General features: G+C 37.1%; 2 protein-coding genes across 4 annotated transcripts in view; one reads left to right on the forward strand and one right to left on the reverse strand.

Moving 5' to 3' along the window:
- LOC127504613 (synaptonemal complex protein 2-like) overlaps positions 1-18,238 on the forward strand; it is a 30,271-nt gene that overhangs the window by 10,769 nt on the left and 1,264 nt on the right. The window contains exons 14-40 of one of the 3 annotated variants that reach the window (XM_051879429.1): positions 736-814; positions 2,019-2,185; positions 2,601-2,663; positions 2,804-2,870; positions 2,961-3,009; positions 3,125-3,228; positions 3,674-3,978; positions 6,043-6,155; positions 6,237-6,273; positions 6,381-6,442; positions 6,538-6,580; positions 6,665-6,702; positions 6,895-6,952; positions 7,044-7,206; positions 7,675-7,739; positions 8,220-8,393; positions 8,533-8,854; positions 9,065-9,303; positions 11,714-11,935; positions 12,027-12,078; positions 12,176-12,352; positions 12,837-12,974; positions 13,516-13,661; positions 13,817-13,911; positions 14,009-14,108; positions 14,213-14,271; positions 16,459-16,537. In XM_051879429.1, coding sequence (XP_051735389.1) covers positions 736-814; positions 2,019-2,185; positions 2,601-2,663; positions 2,804-2,870; positions 2,961-3,009; positions 3,125-3,228; positions 3,674-3,978; positions 6,043-6,155; positions 6,237-6,273; positions 6,381-6,442; positions 6,538-6,580; positions 6,665-6,702; positions 6,895-6,952; positions 7,044-7,206; positions 7,675-7,739; positions 8,220-8,393; positions 8,533-8,854; positions 9,065-9,303; positions 11,714-11,935; positions 12,027-12,078; positions 12,176-12,352; positions 12,837-12,974; positions 13,516-13,661; positions 13,817-13,911; positions 14,009-14,108; positions 14,213-14,271; positions 16,459-16,537 — 3,216 coding nt within the window. The remainder of the gene's footprint in view (positions 1-735; positions 815-2,018; positions 2,186-2,600; positions 2,664-2,803; positions 2,871-2,960; positions 3,010-3,124; positions 3,229-3,673; positions 3,979-6,042; positions 6,156-6,236; positions 6,274-6,380; positions 6,443-6,537; positions 6,581-6,664; positions 6,703-6,894; positions 6,953-7,043; positions 7,207-7,674; positions 7,740-8,219; positions 8,394-8,532; positions 8,855-9,064; positions 9,304-11,713; positions 11,936-12,026; positions 12,079-12,175; positions 12,353-12,836; positions 12,975-13,515; positions 13,662-13,816; positions 13,912-14,008; positions 14,109-14,212; positions 14,272-16,458; positions 16,538-18,238) is intronic. The other 2 variants (XM_051879431.1, XM_051879430.1) reach the window with 2 other exon arrangements.
- The window catches only part of phactr3a (phosphatase and actin regulator 3a), a 56,375-nt gene continuing 54,940 nt past the window's right edge, over positions 16,804-18,238 (reverse strand). Inside the window, exon 13 of the transcript XR_007927408.1 lies at positions 16,804-17,470. The gene's annotated coding sequence lies outside the window, so the exon portion shown is untranslated. The remainder of the gene's footprint in view (positions 17,471-18,238) is intronic.

The following is an 18,238-nucleotide window of genomic DNA, read 5'->3' on the forward strand; positions in this document are numbered from 1 at the left end:
ACCCAGCTAGTACGGATTTGGTTTAATTTTCCACTGTTGAGCTGATAACAGAGCTCTTTAGAATGTAATACAAAAGCGTCAGTCGTTGCCTTGGTAAAGCAAGAGTTTATAGACAATATGAGATGTAAGTAGCAACCACATTATGGAGAATGATCAGATATTTATTTTAATTTTATTATTAATTTGTGTTTACGTTGCTCAAATAGCATGCTTAGCCAGCTACAGAGAAACTGGTAGCCAGGCAACAGACAAGCAACCAATCCTGAGCTGTGACATCACTACACACATTCTACCAGCACGGTTCAGCACGGTAAGCCAACCGTGCTGAGAATTCTGTGCAGAGAACGGTTTGTAATCGTGCCGTGCCGTAAAAAGGCTCAAGTGGAAATATAATGGAAACCGTTCCTTACCGCTCTTAGAACCGTCCAGCCAGACGGTGGAAAAGCGGCTTAATTGACTTCATCAGGGCTTAATTATAATCATGCTTGTTTATTTGACTGTGTATTCCAAGCATGTTATTAAATTAGATGGCCTGTATAATTAACTTTGGTGAACTGTTGTCCTCATTTACCCTGCTTTCTCCCTAAAAGCTGTTAACAGCTGAAGTATGGTAGCAGTGACTCACCTCTGTTAATGCTGCTGTCATTACGGCTCTGTGTCCACATGTTAATGGCATCATAGTGGTCAGAGGTCTCTTGTTCTCCAGAGCTAAGAGCACAAATCTCTTTTTCTCAGATGGTAACCCCTATACAGATGAAGGTATCCGTGGGGTGTCAACAGGGAAGCTGTTCCTCCAGCTTTGTGCTGCCTTCAGGTAGGTCTATTAAGCAGTTTATGACTTTAATCAGTAAGAAAATCTATTCCCTCAGAATTTCACAGATAGCTTTATAGATTTCCACAGTAAGAGTGTAAGTACTCTCTGTTTTACACATTTTTATCATGTTTAAAGGAATGAAAACAGGCCTTAAAACTAACTTTTTGCCACACCTGCCAATGGCTGGTGAAAATTTCCTGGTCATAAATATTTTTTACAGGTCAGTTTTCAGGTATAGAAACCGAATAAAGTAATCACATAACAACACTGGATAGTTATCACTATATAAATTAAATATAGGTGAATACAGATGATTTTTTCTCTCACCTTTGTTGTTTGATTAACATTAAAAACATAGACAGCAGCAGGAATATTAGGCGGCTGTCACTTTAAAGGGTTAGTTCACCCCAAAATGAAAATTCTGTCATTAATTACTCACCCCCATGTTGTTCCACACCTGTAAGACTTACGTTCAGAACACAAATGAAAATCTTTTTGATGAAATTTGAGAGATTTCTGTTCCTCCATTGACTGCCTTTGCAACAAGAACTTTGACGCTTCAAAAAGTTCAGAAAGAGATCGTAAATCTAATCCATATGAATCGAGCGGTTTAGTCCAAATTTTCTGAAGAGACATGATTGCTTTTTATAATGAACAGATTTATTTTAGGCTTTTACTTGCATATAAACCTTGATCACTGAACATAAACAGATGCTCAACCAAACCTGAATGACGCACGAGAACAAACCTCTTCCGGAAGCTCAAATGTGCTGCCTAACACACGAGAATGAACTTCATTGGTTATGTCTAATGCAGACCTAATGCACTTTTTTACATAATTTTGTGTGAATTTGTCCTTTCAAGCGCAAGAAGACATGAAAGAGCACAATTCTGTATTCGTGCGCTGGCTTTCTGCTGTGCTCTTCCGATGTTTGCGCACAGAAAACTTCCCACACCATGCACGAGTAATGAATTGAGTTCCCTTCCGCATCTTCTTGCGCTTGAATATTTAAATTGGCAAGGCTCAAACAAATAAAACAAGTAAAAGCTCTGGAATGTTGTTGATTAACACACACAATAATTTTGAATTGTAAAGATCATCTTACTTATGGTGAAATTACTGCAACACATAGCCATAGATTTTTTATGTAAGTTTAAAAAGGCGATATGAAGTTTTACAACTGGCTTGATGCCTTTTTTCTAGTGTCGAAGATAATGGTGAAACCAGCTCTTCAGATGATGAGCTCTTCAGAGAGGAAAAAGGAAATTGAGCTTAGGGACCTCATGATGTCCAAAACATCTTGCAATGTGTCTTCTCTTAGTTTTCACCGTGAGAACAACCAAAAGAAGGCCCATGTTATTCAAGCACAGGTATAACCATTGTAGACAGTTTCAGATACTTAAAATGTTCTGCAACCCTGCTGATAAATCCAGCATTGATGGTCACCAGCATAAGGTATGTTTTGCATGATGGGAACAGCATAGGTTGATGGTTTGCTGGTCCCCAGTGTAGGAAGCGGGAGTGCTGGTGGACCAGCTACACCAGCTCAATTTTGCTTGAGAATTGCTGGTCCACCAGCTGGTCCAGCACTATACCAGCTCTAACCAGTATAAACTAGCCTGGACAACATGGAGTTCATCCTGGTTTATGCTGGATTTTTCAGCAGGGCAGTTTATACTGATGCAGACTAACAAATGGAGAATAGAGTTTATGAAACACAGTTAAACTAATGAAGCCATTTACATCTTTTGGTAATATCAGTAAATCTTGTGTGTGTCTTATTAGTCAACCCCTGCTGCCCAGAATGAGGACCACAGAGTAAAGGCTAAAGCAATGAAGTACCGCAAGGTGCTCTGAAATTGTTTGTTTTTTTAGTAATAGTACTTCATACATTATTTTATTAGATTGTTCATTTTATGCTTTATGTTTTTGACTGCTTTTTCTCTGTCTTATTGGCATCTAACCCTATAAAAACATGTTTTCTGCAGAATATTTCTGTAGACAAAGTAGTAGAGATGGTGCAAGCTGACAAAGAACATGAAGAGAACACTTTTGGTATTAAATGAACTAAGCATACTAAGGAAATGCCACTGCTAATAACATATTTAAATGTTTTTAACCTTATTTTGTTTCTTTTTGTGAAAGATAACAGCATAGTCCCAGACTCCCAACCTGTGAGAAAGGGTAGCTCATTGTGAGTGTATTTCTATTGGCATTTCGGTTACAGTTTCTCAAATAGAATAACAATACGTTCATTGTGGAAAAGACTCTGTCTAATGTTTGTCAATCCGTTACTTATTACAATTCAGTTCACCAGGTCTCTGGAGCTTGAACTCCAGCAAAAGGAGAATTTCTGTATCTGGATCACTGCTGGCTCTGCAAAAAGATTGCTCTAAAAATGGCTTTTTATCAGGTGAGTGAACAGCAGATAGAGTATTAAGGTGATTATTTTGTAAAGTATGTTGTATTAGCAAAGATATTAAACTATATTACATGGCACTCTTGAATACTCAAGAGAATACTTTTTTTGTACTATGACCTCTATTATTGACTGTTTGAACCACTTTCCAACATAGCTGTGCTAGTTTCATGTCTCTTATCGCTCGGCAGTCTCCTTCTCATAATAAAATATAATAATTTACTGTCATTTTTACTCCTCCATCACTTATGTTGTGTAATGTTTTGTCGTATGAGCAAGTTCTTTTGCTCCTGAACCAGTTAAAAAGACTTTTACTCACTGCATCTGTCCAAGTGTCTGAATTTCTATTGAATTTTTCTCTGAAATATTTTTTCTGATGTTGTCACTATATGAATCTGGTGGCTTTGTGTAACCTTGCATTCTGTGTAATCATGTCCAGATGGTAGTTCTCATCCCCCTCCTCAGCGTCTGTCCCCGGCACAGTGTGCATCTAGTACCCTGACCCAGAATCAGCTGCACACCCAGCTCACTCAGAGATTGGAGGAAGTGCTGAGGGAGCAGCAGGGTACAGATGGCTATGCAGCCCAGACAGCCCCACAGAAGAGAGGCTCCTCACTGGAGCCCAAGACTACAGCTCAGGAGAAAGAGGAAGTGGAGAAATCAGTGAGGTCTATGCCTGCCAGACCTACACAACAGAGAAGGAAGAGTAGCAAAGTTCAGGGTGATGCATCAGACCGTGAGAATGTGAGACTCTTTTAGTTCATATAGATGTCTTTATGTTATAAAGAGGTATTATTATTAGTGTTTGCTAAGGCAAGCATCACTGTAACTATTACTTGAACTGAGTTGATTTATTTTTGGCATACTGAGATGTGGCATTTACAGGTTTGAATCAGGCCTTGTTGAAAAAGAAGTGCACTTAATTGTATTGAATGTGCACTTGTAGTGTAATTCAAATCTTAAACGTATATTTAAAAAAAAAAACTACTTGCAGATAATATAATAATGAAATAAAAGGCCACTTAAGTGTACTTGAATTGCAGGCCTTGATGCTAAGGATTTTTTCTACTTGCATAGTTGGGCCTGTATTTCAAATTTTTATTTGCCCTGCCAAAATTTTCACTGGCCGCCACAAAAAATTAATTTATTTGTTAATTGTTTTTGACTCATGTAACCTTGTATTCTAATAAATAAGCTTATTATTATACTAACATTTTAAATACCAGTTAAATTTCACAATTCTTGTTTCGACTTTTGATACCACAGCAAAAACTACTAGCAAACCAATTGCATTTAATATAAGTGTAAACTAGGGATGTCAATTTACACAAATTCCCATGATCGATCGTCGTTTAAATTAATCGATTAATTGTTATCCTTAATACTGCAATATGCGCCTACTGCAGTGGCAAGACAGGGTGTACAAATGCTGCTCAAAATGCCAGGTTCCTCACAAAATGAATGAGAAGGGTTTTTAATCTAAATAAATGGCTAGTAGGATTGTAAAATGAGTTGATGTGATTGATCATTTATTAAATTACTCATTTAATGATCAAATATAATGACTGTGTGTGTCATCAGCGCCGCCTCAGATGCATGCTTGTCAGAATGCGTACTGTTGTGGACGCGCTCTTCCTGGAACAATGCGCTGAAAACGGCAACTATACTCAATGAATTCACGATTTATTAAAATGGTGTTGTCATTAATGTTATGTAATATGACAGTCCCAATCATAGTTATTATTAGTCGTGCATTGCTGTTTGAGCTGAAGTGCTGAATGAACACCGGTAAACTGGAGCACTGTTCAAGCGCGTTATTTAACTCAAAGAAACGCATTCTATATGAGAGATTAATCAAATATATATACAATATAAACATAATATTACAAATTATATCTGCTCAAAATGACGCGAATGTACAAGTAAACTTGAACTAAGTTACGTGCTATTCAGATTGAGTCATGTTGTGGACGTGCTCTTCCTGGAGCAATGCGATGAAACAACTAAACAGCAACTATAAACCCAAATAATTTACAGTGTTTTATTACAATATTGTTGTCTTTATAATGTTATGTAATATGACAGTCCTAATCATAGTCACTGTTAGTTATGCATTGCTGTTTGAGCTGCGCGTGCTGAAGCTGAATATGTTAATTATTAACCAAATGCATCCTATATGAGATAAATCAGATATAGATAGGCCTACACAAAATAAAAACACAATATTACAACTTACATTTGCACAAAACAAAAGGCTGTGCACATGCAAACTTATAGTCATGATGAAGGTGTAACTCTAGCTGTAAAATGGCCCCAAACATAACTCCGGTGCGCTCGCTTCATTTTTCCTCGTGGTTGCTTTACATGTCTCGCGGTTAAGCAGCATGCACGCTTAATTTTGATGGGTTCCTGCATGAACCTGCTTAATCGACGATCGATAAGTTTTATCGATTAAATGTATTATCGACAATTAATCGATCGTTGGTTAATCGTTGGTTAATCGTTAACATCCCTAGTATAAACTATAATGCATTGTCATTTAATTGTAAATAACATGCATGTAGCTGTCAGAAAACATTACATTCAGTTCACATTTAAGTACATTCTTTTAAAGTATACTATTTCTATAATTCCACTTTTTTAAAAGTATGCCAAAGTGTACTTTTTTCACAATCCCATTCCTTTCTCCACACAATTTCATGTCCTCTCTCTACTATCCTGTTAACTGTTAATTAATATCCCATAAATAAAAAAAAAAAACAGAGGTTTATTGTACTGAACTTAGCCTTTGTTGTTGATGTTCTGAAGATGGCACATGCATCAGCGAGTATGGTGAAGATGATATCCAGTCATTATAAGAGAAACGCCAAAGCAGCATCCCCTGAGCCTGGGCCCCAGGTTAACATTGCATCTACAAACAGGTGACACAGACTGACCTTTCATTCATGCCTCACCTTTTTCTCGGTTCTCACTTGCAATCACAATGTTACCTTCACTTTCAGATATCTGTTCAATAAGAGCTGCCATCCTTCCTCCACTGTAAGTCATTTAGAAAGACATATTTGTAATGTAAGGTAATAGATTTTAGTTGTATAAATGTGATGCTATCTTATGAATGTGACTTTTTTCCGCTCGTTATGTTACAGGAGAAAACTGCCTCCAAGAGTTCAAGCTTGCACAAATCCAAGAGGCCATTCCAGAAGCTTGAGTATTGCATTTTACTGATTTCACTTCCTTAATCTAAGGATAGTTAGTTCAAAAATGGCTGTTATAAATGAATGAATTTGTGTTTGATCTCTTCAGGGATATTTATACATTTACAGAGGTCACACCAAAAATCAGTGTGGTAAGGACACCCCTAGTCATAATATTTATATTATTTAAACATATGATGATAATTGTCATTAGTTCTTAATTTTGTCCTCTTCAGAGAAAGAAATCCTCTGATGATTCCAGAGTGGAAAGCAGGTAATTCTGTTAATTTATAAAAACAGCTCCCTCTAGTGTTTATGAGGTGAACCTAACAGCAGAGTTCAGTAGAATTATGTGGACAGTTAAAGTATCTCTAAAGAAACCCTGCATATTTTTTGGACATGTGACTGCTTATTAATATATTATGTATTTTAGTGCATATTTACAGTGTTTTTCTTTTTCTTTTAGTGCAACAAGTAATTCTCTGACTCTCTCCAAGTCTGCTAGGAGACCTCAGCTTCCAAAGGTTTCACATTTCTAAAATTATTTGGGGATTTAATTTAACATATCCCTACCAGAAATCCACATTTAATACTTTTATCTTTCTTACACTATAGGCTGCTATGACAAATGTGAAGAAAAACCTGTTCAGCGATACAGACACAGACAATATGACAGAGATTAGCTGGTTAAGCTCTGCCAACAGGAAACCCAAACCCAAAGTAGCAGACTACAGCAGGCAGCCAGTTAAACCCACCTTTCCATCAGCTGACGCTGCATGTATGCTACACCCAACTCTATATTTTAGAGAAGAGATGTCTTATGCCGGGTACACACTGCACGATTTTAGCCCTGATTTTCACTCGCCGACAGTTTTGTGGAAATCACAGACAAATACATGCACCGTTAATGTGGCACACCTCTGGAGAAAGAGGGAATGCCAGCTCAACATTGTGATGTCTGTCAGCTATCGGCGACGGAAAATGGCATCGTCTATCGGCCCAACCCTACCCCAGACAGTCGTGTAGTGTGAGAAGAACAGTGATCTGACGACTTTGAAAATCGTGCGGTTTGTACTCGGCATTACATCTCCATCAGTAGTATTTTGAACTTTTGTTTGTCACATCACATTGAAGATGGGTTGAATCTATTTAATTAAGGACTTCACAATTTATTGGTAACTATTTTCTCTCCCGCTTTCACTTCCTTCTGCACCAGATAATCTCTTACATTTTCGCTTTATTTCAGTTAAATCGCCATATACACCTTTGCCTTCGCCAAAGCCTGTGAAAGAACAAATCAAGCCAAAGCGGGTAAGAGCAAGGGCTCTATAATTTCACAATTGATGTCTTAAAGGGGCCATATTGTAGCTCTTTATTTTTTACTTTTGTAATATTAGTACCAAAAAAGAGGAGAAAGTCTGTAACCCTAACTATTTTTGTAAATGACTATTATTATGATTGGCTAACCTTTCCGCATGTGAAATAAGAATGCCTCAAATTGCTTAATAGGTGTTTATTGGTAAATATGGGTGATTTTGTGGTAATGTGCTCATAGATGTAATGTTATAAGCAGAACTAACTTCTGAATTAAGCATTTTTGCAGCTTAGTTTAGTCTTAATATCAGAGTGGTTCTGCATAGAAAATGACATTTTCAAGAGCAATCCTATTTTCCATTATATTTCCCTCCTGTACATAAGTTTGTTACACTTTTTTTGAATGAGTATTACTATGTATTTTTACAGTCATTGATAGTAATCATTCACTTTTCTTTTGGATTGGGTGAACAACAGAAGAGGCAGAAGAAAGTGGCCGAACAGGAGGATAAACGGCAGCCAAGCATCAATAATAAGAAAACCACAGGACGACCTCAAAGAGTGGCAGCCTTGACCAAAACCTACAGAGAGCCGTCTGACTCGGATGACCAGTCCAGCCTGTCAGAGAACGAAAAAGCACCACCCCCTAAGGCATGTGATTTTTCTTTCAGCACAATTGGTTCAAGCAGATCTTCATTAGTGTTATTGCCTTTATTGAAGACTATCAGAGTCTAGATAGACAAATAATAACAGTCCTGATGAACTGTATGTCTTGTTCTTCTCCAAATAGAAAAAGGCAGTTGGCCGACCAGCAACGTTTCAGCAGACTGTCCCAGCTCGAGCCGCAGGACGAGAACAAAGAAGAGAGAAAACATCTGTAGATGTTGCCAGACGACAAAGTGAGAAGAATGTACTGAAAAATGCAGATAAAGCCTTCGCAAAGATTCAACAAGATCAGAGGAATGATAATGGCAAGAAGATGTCTAGTCCAGAGCATCTCACAGTGAAGAAGACCTCGTCTGCTCAGGGGTCAGCCAGAAGACAGAAACAATCTTGGGCTTCAAGATTATCTTCCACATTTGCCTCGCCTCCCTCCATTGAGAAGATGAGATGTAAGAGTTAAACTGCTTTAAATGAGTTTGTATAATTGTATGGCTTTTAATTAAAATGTTTATTTGCAAAGTTTACTTACAAGTCAGGGGAATGAATAATTGTGTTAATTACTAATGCTGAATCACTAAATTCAATAAATGGACATCCTAGAACAAAGTCAACAATCTTATGTAACTGTTGTGTAATTAACATTTTATTTTTCTCTATAGCACATGAAAAACTAACAACCAACTTGAGATCCAATACTACACCTTTCCGTTCTCTGTCTATTTCTCCAATCGAAGCCGACTCTCCTCCACTAGAGCCTCTCAGTCCTCTCAAAAAAATCCAAGCATCCTCACTCTGTAAAACATCAGGGAATAAAGGTGCTGTGAAGCCTCCTTCTCTCTCCATAACACCTGTTTCCACAACCTTCAGAAGCTGTAAGCTGAATCCAACTGCTGCTCAGGTAAACATGAAACAGCCATAGGGCAGGTTTCCAAATCACATTCATGGATAGATCAAGTACTAATGGGCTGCATTAAAGCTCTCAAGGCTTTTATGATTTTATTGTTAGCTTTGATCATACAGTTCATACAGTCCAAAAAGTATTTGTACCACAATTAAAAATGTACGAATTTCATTGTATTCACAACAAAATTGCATTATTTTTTCTTCTTGTAATTACATTTAATTAAATTTTATTGGCCCCATCACAAAAAAGTAATAAATAAATTAAAATAGTTTTTGTTTTCATTGTGTTTGACCCATGCAACCTTAATAAATAAGGTTATGACACCAAATTTCGATACCAGCGAAATTTCACAATTCCTGTGTTTGCGAGGATGCTCCCTCGGTAGGAATCGCGTTCCGGGGGAGGAGAAAAGTGAATGTGGGGCACCGCGATGTGACCGCAAAGGGCACTTTCACTTTCGCAATTAAAGGGGCAGGGGCAGGGGCTCACACCCCCCCCCCACCCCCCATAATATTCATAATATTACTGTTTTTACTACATTTTTTTTTTTAATCAAATAAATGCAGCTTTAGTGTGCATAAGTTTTCCTTCAAAAACGAAAAAAAGTCTTACCGACCCCAAACATTTGAAGGTGTCCTATCAGAGTAACAACAGATGTAGTTCATTATATTAACTATGAAGATGATCCACAAGCATCTGACAACCACAAAGTGTCACAGTACTTTTTGTATTCACTATATTTATATTTGTTGAATAATCTTTGTGAAACCTTTGTTGATAATTGTGCTTGTGCTGTCTTTATGTCTTTCTTTTAAATTAATTCCACATAGTTTGATATTTAATAATGTAATACAATGACATTCATACATTTTAAGTGTGGCTTAAGTATCCAGATACTTTTTTAGGGCCACTGTAGGTACAAATACCAGTGTGCTTTGAGTTTATTTTAGCATAAAACACTGCTCACACATCTATGTATTGTCTTTTGTTATTAGCTTTCTGAAAAGGTTAGTATGTTAACCCTTTAAGACCTATGGGAGCGTCGGCGCTTCCGTTTGTTTGTCTCTGTTTAAGAGCCAATATAAACTGAACCCATATAGGTAGCACAATAATTCTTTTTGCATACAAAATCAGAGACATGTTCAGATCAAGCCTCCAACATGCTCCTGTTACGTTGTTTTCACCCTCTAATGAGTATGAGTAATATGCGTTTACAGCAAAAACAGTGCACAGCCGCTAACTGAATACAAATATGTAGATTTCATGTTGCGTTTTTGCTCATAACTTCATGAAAAATGCACAGATCATAACTGTTATAATCTATTGTGTTGATCACGAGATATTACTCACAGAATGATGTAACATACTTGGCTAAAAACATGTCTCTCATCTTTCCTGGATGCAATGTGTATCCAATGTTCCCGGAACCATTCATGTTCGTTTTCCAACTTGGAATGACACAAAATAGGTATCATTTTAAAGCTTAGAAACTCAGCTTTTTAATGCATCTAACCATTTTGATAAACTCCTAATAATTGCTGAGAAGTTCCTCTAATCCCCAGTGTTTATATATTATATAATTATGTACAGTCAAACCAAAATGTATTCAGACATCTTGAACATTTCATTCATTAATACAGTTTATTCACTATAGTTTAAAAAAAATGGTAATAAAATATGACAAGATCTCAAAGTTAAACTGTGTCAGAAAAAAATGAATCTTAATTGTGTCAGATAACACTTGAGCAAAACATGGTCAGGTCAAAGTGTCTAATTAATTTTTGGTTCCAAATATTATCAATTTTACTGGTAGTCCACTGTATGAAGAATTTTTGAGGTATAATATGTCACAATTTACTTTATTTTGCTTTCCTCACCTACATAAATGAACTATAGTGTCCAGCATCCACTAGTAAATATATATCAAAAATATAAAAAATGTCTGAATAATTTTTGGTTTGACTGTATGTATTTTGTCTTTTTATCAGTTTCCCAGCATGAAAATGTCCCAATGTAATGTAATTTATATTTTCTAAACATTTTAAAAGTGTTCTATCAAATGATACCTACTTTTTGACTCTCCTTGCTATAGTTTTGTAGTTATGAATTTTTACTTTTGTGTATATCGCTCAGAAGAAAAAAAAAACTCTAAAAATGCCTTCAGTTCTTAAAGGGTTAATGTAATGCAGTGGTTTTCAACCCTGGTCCTGGGGACCCACCACTTTTCACATTCTGTATGTCTCCCTCAGTTCAGTTCATGGAGCTCTCTCCTCTAACGAGCTGATGATCTGAATCAGGTGTGTTCAATAAGGGAGACATAGAAAATGTGCAGGGCCATGGGTTTCCAGGACCAGGATTGAAAACCACCTAAGTTGACCCCTATCCCTCTGTCCCACTCCTGCAGATTGAGCTGAGTCCAGTCCACTCATTACTGACCCAAACTCAGCCCCTCATCATCAGGGAGAAATGCACCCTGCCCTCTCCAGACCTCCAGGAGGAGAAAAGGGATGACATGAACAGAACCAGCCCGGCATCTTTTGAAAGGAGGTCTGTCATTTCTGTGACAATGAGCCAATCTTCTCACATATCTGTGAGCAACATGGCCATGATGTGCGCTGAGCTGGAGGTACAGGTTTAACAGCTTATTTCTAAGCACAATTACACTTTTGATAGTAGTACATTTCAGTAACACTACTTCATTCTTGTACGATTTATAGAAAACACCAAGGACGCAAGGAAGTAAGGCTGAGAGACCAGAATTTAAGTCAGGTGAATAGATTTTTAATTATGTTGTGGTTTTATTATTTCATTTGTTAGTATACAAAAATAAGCATCATATGTACTCTTTGTGTCAATTGCCATTCAGGTCCAACAGTCATGCACAAGCATGTCATCCCGTGCCAGTCCGCTGCTCTGTCAGAGGGAGATGAGGACAGTGAGGAGGACAAAGAGAATAAGGCTCCCTCTCCCTCTCAGCTAGCTCTGAAAATGAAGCCCAGACAGCTGTTCGTGCCTACTGATAAATACTGGACTCCTAGTAAGGGTATTTATCACCTTTTAAAAGGGTTATGTGTCATCCTAACTAGGCATAGTGCGACACGTTACCAGCCTAAAGTATTTTCTTCCCTTATGGAAATATCAGCCATTTAAAACATATTTGATGTTTAATATACAGCCATGTAAAGCAAGAGCTACCCAGCATGACACAGCAAGTATAGAAAATAAGCAAGCCTTGTTGAAAAACTCTGATTACCTTGGAGGAGATGTGATTTATTGTGTTGATGTATGTGATATAGTCTGTAATATAACACAGCATATTACTGTATATTTAGGTTTTGCAGTCAGTTTACTGAATGTGCATCTCATTAACATTCCCAGACACAGATTAATCCCAATCCTGACACATCAGGCACTGTTACTGGTGATTCTGCTGGAAAATTCTCTTGCCTTGTTCTCAGTTTCCTGATTAAGAGACTAGCTCAGATTTTCTTTGATTCTGTGAACGACTTTGTGTTGCTGTGCCTCAGGCCCCAACATTAAACTGTTGGTGAAGGATCAGAGCAGCTCAGAGGAAGAAGATGAGGACATAGTCGCAGAGAATGGAAGAAGAAAGAAAAGTTACCAGAGAGGCCTGAATAAAAGGGCCAAGGAAACAACATTCTCCAGTAAGAGAGACTCGAGAGAGTGAAAGAGCTCACCAAGGCTGCATTTATTTGATCAAAAATACAGTAAAAACAGCAATATTATTAAGTCTTTACAATTTAAAATAACTGTTTTCTATTGTAATATATTTCAAAATATAATTTATTATGATACAAAGCTGAATTTTCAGCATCCATTCTTCAGTGTCACATGATCCTTCAGAAATCATTCTAATATGCTGATTTGCTGCTCAAGAAATATTTCTTACTATTATCAATGTTGAAAATGCTTTATAATTTTGAGGAAACTGATACATTTTTCAGGATTCTTTGATGAATAGAAAGTTCACAAGGGCAGCATTTATTTGAAATAGGAATTTTTCATAACATTAAAAATGTCTTCACTGTCACTTTTGATCAGTTTAATGCACCCTTGCTAAATAAATGTATACATTTCTTTTAAACAAGAAAATCTCATAAATAACTGAATGATTCAGAAGCTCAGCTGTATTGTACTGCTTTTGAATGTGCTGAAGTTTGACTCGTGTATGTGCGTTTCCTGCAGCTGAGGAAGTGGAGACACTGTCATCTTGTACGAGATCCAGTTGCCGGCATGCTAGTGTGGAGGCAGAAATAGACCTGACCCAGCCTGCTCAGGAGGTGGGCTTTATCTGCCATCAGTTCAGCTCAGATCTTAAGAGGAAGCTCAAGGTGCATTTCTCACTTAATCAGCCCTGGCTAAACACTCCAGTTCCATCAAACATTCAAGGATTCATGTCCTCGTTTTCAAAACTCGCTGCAAATCTTAAAGCATTCAATGAGTGTTTATTAACCTTTTACAATAACTTGTCTTGTGTGCTTGTCAGAATCGCTGCAGGACGATGGATCTTTACACCAAACAGTCTTTAAAGACCTTACAGCAGCACATGTCCTCTGTCAGTGTCCAAGTACACCAGTACAGGTCAGACATGACCTTTGACTAAAAAGAGATCAGAGTTTCTGCCTTATAGCAGGTCTGATATTTACCTCTTCTGTTTTCTTTGTCTGTCCTTATATAGTTCTCAGAGGCTGGAGAAAGTTAAACAAGTCCTGTTGGGCGAAATAGAAGACATGGAGCAAGATGACACTGTTTTGAGAAGCATGGAGGAGGAACTGACGGTGGGTGTGCTGACTTGCCAAGTGCCTAATAATAAGAATAAAAATGGACTTTGGCGAGTAAATATATTTGTAAATGGCCTTTGATTTAATCAAACTATTTACAGACTTACTGGGAAAAGCAGACCTTGGCCTTCCACACATACAGAGAGAAAGGAACCAAGAGGTGAGAATATAACAGCTTTTGGATGAACATATGATGAACGCCATAGATTTCCCAGCTAACTAATTTTCCCTTGATAACTTTTCTGTATGCATAATATGTAAACACAAGACCTGTTCATGACTATGAAACAATCTGTGGGTCGTTCTGGGTTGCAGTAACAAACAAGATTTTCCAGCCATTCATAGCTAACAAGGCGCAAGGTTGATGTAATGCTGCTTATTTGTTTGCTCTGTAATGTTATTATGGCAAGAATCTTGTGATTTCTTTAGAGCTTTGAAAAAGAGCAGCTAAAAAGACTAGATTTGGAGTATGGCAAGTTAAATTTTTTTTATACTTTTTAATGCACTTACGGCTGCATAATTAAGAAAATCTCTGTTATGGGCGCCACTGTTTATTTATTTTATTTATTTATTTTAAATATTCAATTTGAATAACATCTGCTGCTAAGATGAACATTTAATCAGTGTTTACTAGGGCTGCTCTCGACTAAAGATATTTCTAGTCAACTAGTTGTCTTTTTTTAAGCGATTAGTCAACTTATCGTGCATTTATATTAATTAACCACATAAATCATAATAATAAGCCTTTAATCGCCTATATATAATACATAGCCTAATCAGTGTTTAAACGGACACATAAAGCTTGCAGCAGCACGTTTCATATGGATTACATAATCTGAGATAGAGATGTGACCGTGAGGAAATTTTCTCATCGGTTAATCGACGTGTGACAAAAATGGCGTTCCCCTGTTTTGCACCTCGCTTTTAAATCTCTAATTCAAGATAAAGCAAAAGTAAAATGCACACAGGTATTCATAACAGTGTAGAGCGAGCATTTTCAATTAAGTTGAGCTTCCATAAGAGTGAACTGAAAACACACATTGCGGATTTTACTTTCGCTTTCATATTATCGCCAATTCAGGGGCGGCAATTGCTTGAATGGTGGGTTATTATTAATGAAAAATACAACAACTAGAAAACCACAACTAATCCTTTGTAGGTTCCGTATTAGGCACTGGGTTTAAATCCAAAATATTGCAAAAATCTTCTGCAATCGTCTTGTCAGTCAGCTCCTCACTCTCATGATAAATAAAATCTGACTCCTGCTGCTGATTTGTGCTGAGACTCTCGTTCAGCTCACACTGAATTGAGCAGATGCGTTCAGGTTTTAATTGTATTGTTTTCTAACTGAGCTAAATGATTTTTATTACTATAAAAAAATCTAAACGAGAGTGGGGGCGGTGCTGCAGTGGGCAAATGACGTAACCGGTGTTGCGGCTGAACACCGGTAACACCATCAACACTGACTATCGCAGCAAGCCTAATCTGAGAATTTGTTTTATTATATTAGATTAATTTAAAAGTAGACATTTCAAGCTTACCATAGATAATATTTCTCTTGTCTGTGAGGCAAGTATACGCTGAGTTTCAGTTCATTTTTGTGGCGCACTCAAGTTCACTTGAGACCGAGATGGCAGAAAGCGCATCCTGTTTGTTTTTATTATTTTACAAAAGCACAACATTTTGTTGTTATTGTGAGTTTACAGAAATAAAAGCAAACCATTTACAGTTTTGAATGTTGGATTATTCTTATCTGTACAACCAAAAATGACGGAGTATTTTAAGTTAAATGCAAGTGATCGCACCGGCGCCTCCATGTCATGCAGTAAGTGTGCTCTCCACACAAACACTTGGATATGCACTAAATAATAGCGCACATTTATCTAGGTTAAAGAGCGTTAGACTACTTACATGTTTCAAGTAATAAGCCATATTTGAGGTTGATGAATGATGAATGATAGGCGAATGTTTGGATTTCCTGCCGTTAATGATCTGTCCATCACAGACGGCTTGATTTTGCCACTTCCTTTGGAGTTTTTATTTTTTATTTCTGCAACTAACCGATTAATACCAGTTTTGTTCAACTAAGCCTCTTCCCGTCAACTAACGGTTAGTCGAGTATTAGGGGGCAGCCCTAGTGTTTACATGCACACCAAAAAGCTGGGGGGAGGGGGGGGGGGGGGGGTGATGTTGCAATGTTTCAGAGAATTTGTCTATTTCTCTAGATTCAAACAAAGTGACTGATTCATGCTTTGAATTAGTAGTCCCCTCTATTTACATTTGCAGTTTTTACATTGGATTTGTAATCTGAGTGCTTAGCTTGCTCAGTCTTGTTTTGTTGTTTCAGACTACAGCGCTTAAAAAGCACAATTCAGACTGACGTGTGTGATTGTCTAGAGTATGAGGAACAAATCTTCTCTTTGGAGGTGAGGATCTGAATCTGCGTGGTCAAGAATAGTTTGATAATTGAAGTTATTGGGTTATAACTAGAGATCGACCGATAACAGGTTTTACCAATATTTTCCTGATATTTAAGCATTTTCCTGATATTACAAAACTGGTATTGGTAACAAAACCACTACCTGTATCGGTAACAGCCATTAAAGCACAAATGAGATATAATCCATAAATGCTTGATATGTAGTTTAAACTTGGCAGTAAAAAATAGACGTGTTCATAGTCCCTTTCACTTGCTTGATTTATGCTTAGGAATGATCCAGCATGGCCACCATATGCAGCTTTTAACATAATCCACTTGTTTAAAACTTCTTAGATAGATTAGATATTTGCATTAATGAGCAATTGAACAGGTGTACCTAATAAAGTGACTGAGCATATATGTGCATTCAATACCATTTAAAAGCTTGGGGTTAGTAAGATTTTTTTTTTTTTTTTTTTTTTTTTTTTTTTTAACATGAAGGATCATGTGACACTGAAAACTGGAGTAACGATGCTGAAGATTCAGCTCTGTCACAGAAATAAATTTACAAATCTATACAAATAGAAATCAGTAATTTTAAATAGTAATATTTCACAATAAAACTTTTTTTACTGTATTTTCGATCAAATAAATTCCGTCATGATGAGCACAAGAGTCAAAAATATTAAAATCTTAACAACCCCAAACTTTTGAACTGTTGTGTATATATTCAGACTTAAAAACAACACAGGGGTATTTCCAAAATTGTATTTTGAAGACAAGTAGTGCTTACAAAGTTGTTTTTTTTTTCTTTTTCTTTTTCAAGTGATCACATGAACAACCCTGTTCAAACTGACTCTGTACAGTAAATATGAAATTCATTTATAGCAGGCTTATTAACCCTCAAGATTTTTTTCTTTCTTTTTTTTTTTTTTTTTAACTTATTTTTCAAGTGGAGCTGGTTACATGTACACAAACATTTACCCAGAACTGATTCATCTTTCCTTAGCAGTCACTGAAATGTAGTCCAGCTTAAAAACATCAAAAAGTCCTCTGCCGCTCCACTCCGTCAGCCTCAGGTTAAATGTATCCGCAGATGTTCTTCAGGTTTGTCCCTGTGGCCGCCCGTGGTGGAGACGCGGCCTCCAGCGCTAACCACCCCCAAACACCACTCGGCCCGGGGCGCTGGAAGAATAAGGGAATCCCATGGACGAAGCCACAGCTCTGGAAGAGGCACCTCCAGGATTTTAACATGAATGCCACTTTCAGCATTTTCTTAAATTATATTAAAGGGTTAGTTCACCCCAAAATGAAAATTCTGTCATTAATTACTCGTTGTTCCACACCTCTAATACCTTCGTTCATCTTCGGAACACAAATGAAGATCTTTCTGATGACAGAATGCTGTCAGATTTCCTTCCATTGACTGACTTTGTAACTACCACTTCAGAAACTTCATAAAAGAGATCGGAAAACTAACCCATATGAATCGAGCGGTTTAATCCACATTTTCTGAAGAGACTCGATCGCTTATGATGATTTAATTTAGGTTTTTACTTGCATGTAAACTGCTTATGTTCGCAGTTCACTGAGGGTGAGTAATTAATGACAGAATTTTAATTTTGGGGTGAACTAACCCTTTAACATCTACTATATAACCTTTATTTAGCTAATAAACATCTAAATTATAGCTCTGTGGAAATTATTA

Source organism: Ctenopharyngodon idella, chromosome 22, assembly GCF_019924925.1.
Source record: "Ctenopharyngodon idella isolate HZGC_01 chromosome 22, HZGC01, whole genome shotgun sequence".
Classification (NCBI taxonomy): domain Eukaryota; kingdom Metazoa; phylum Chordata; class Actinopteri; order Cypriniformes; family Xenocyprididae; genus Ctenopharyngodon; species Ctenopharyngodon idella.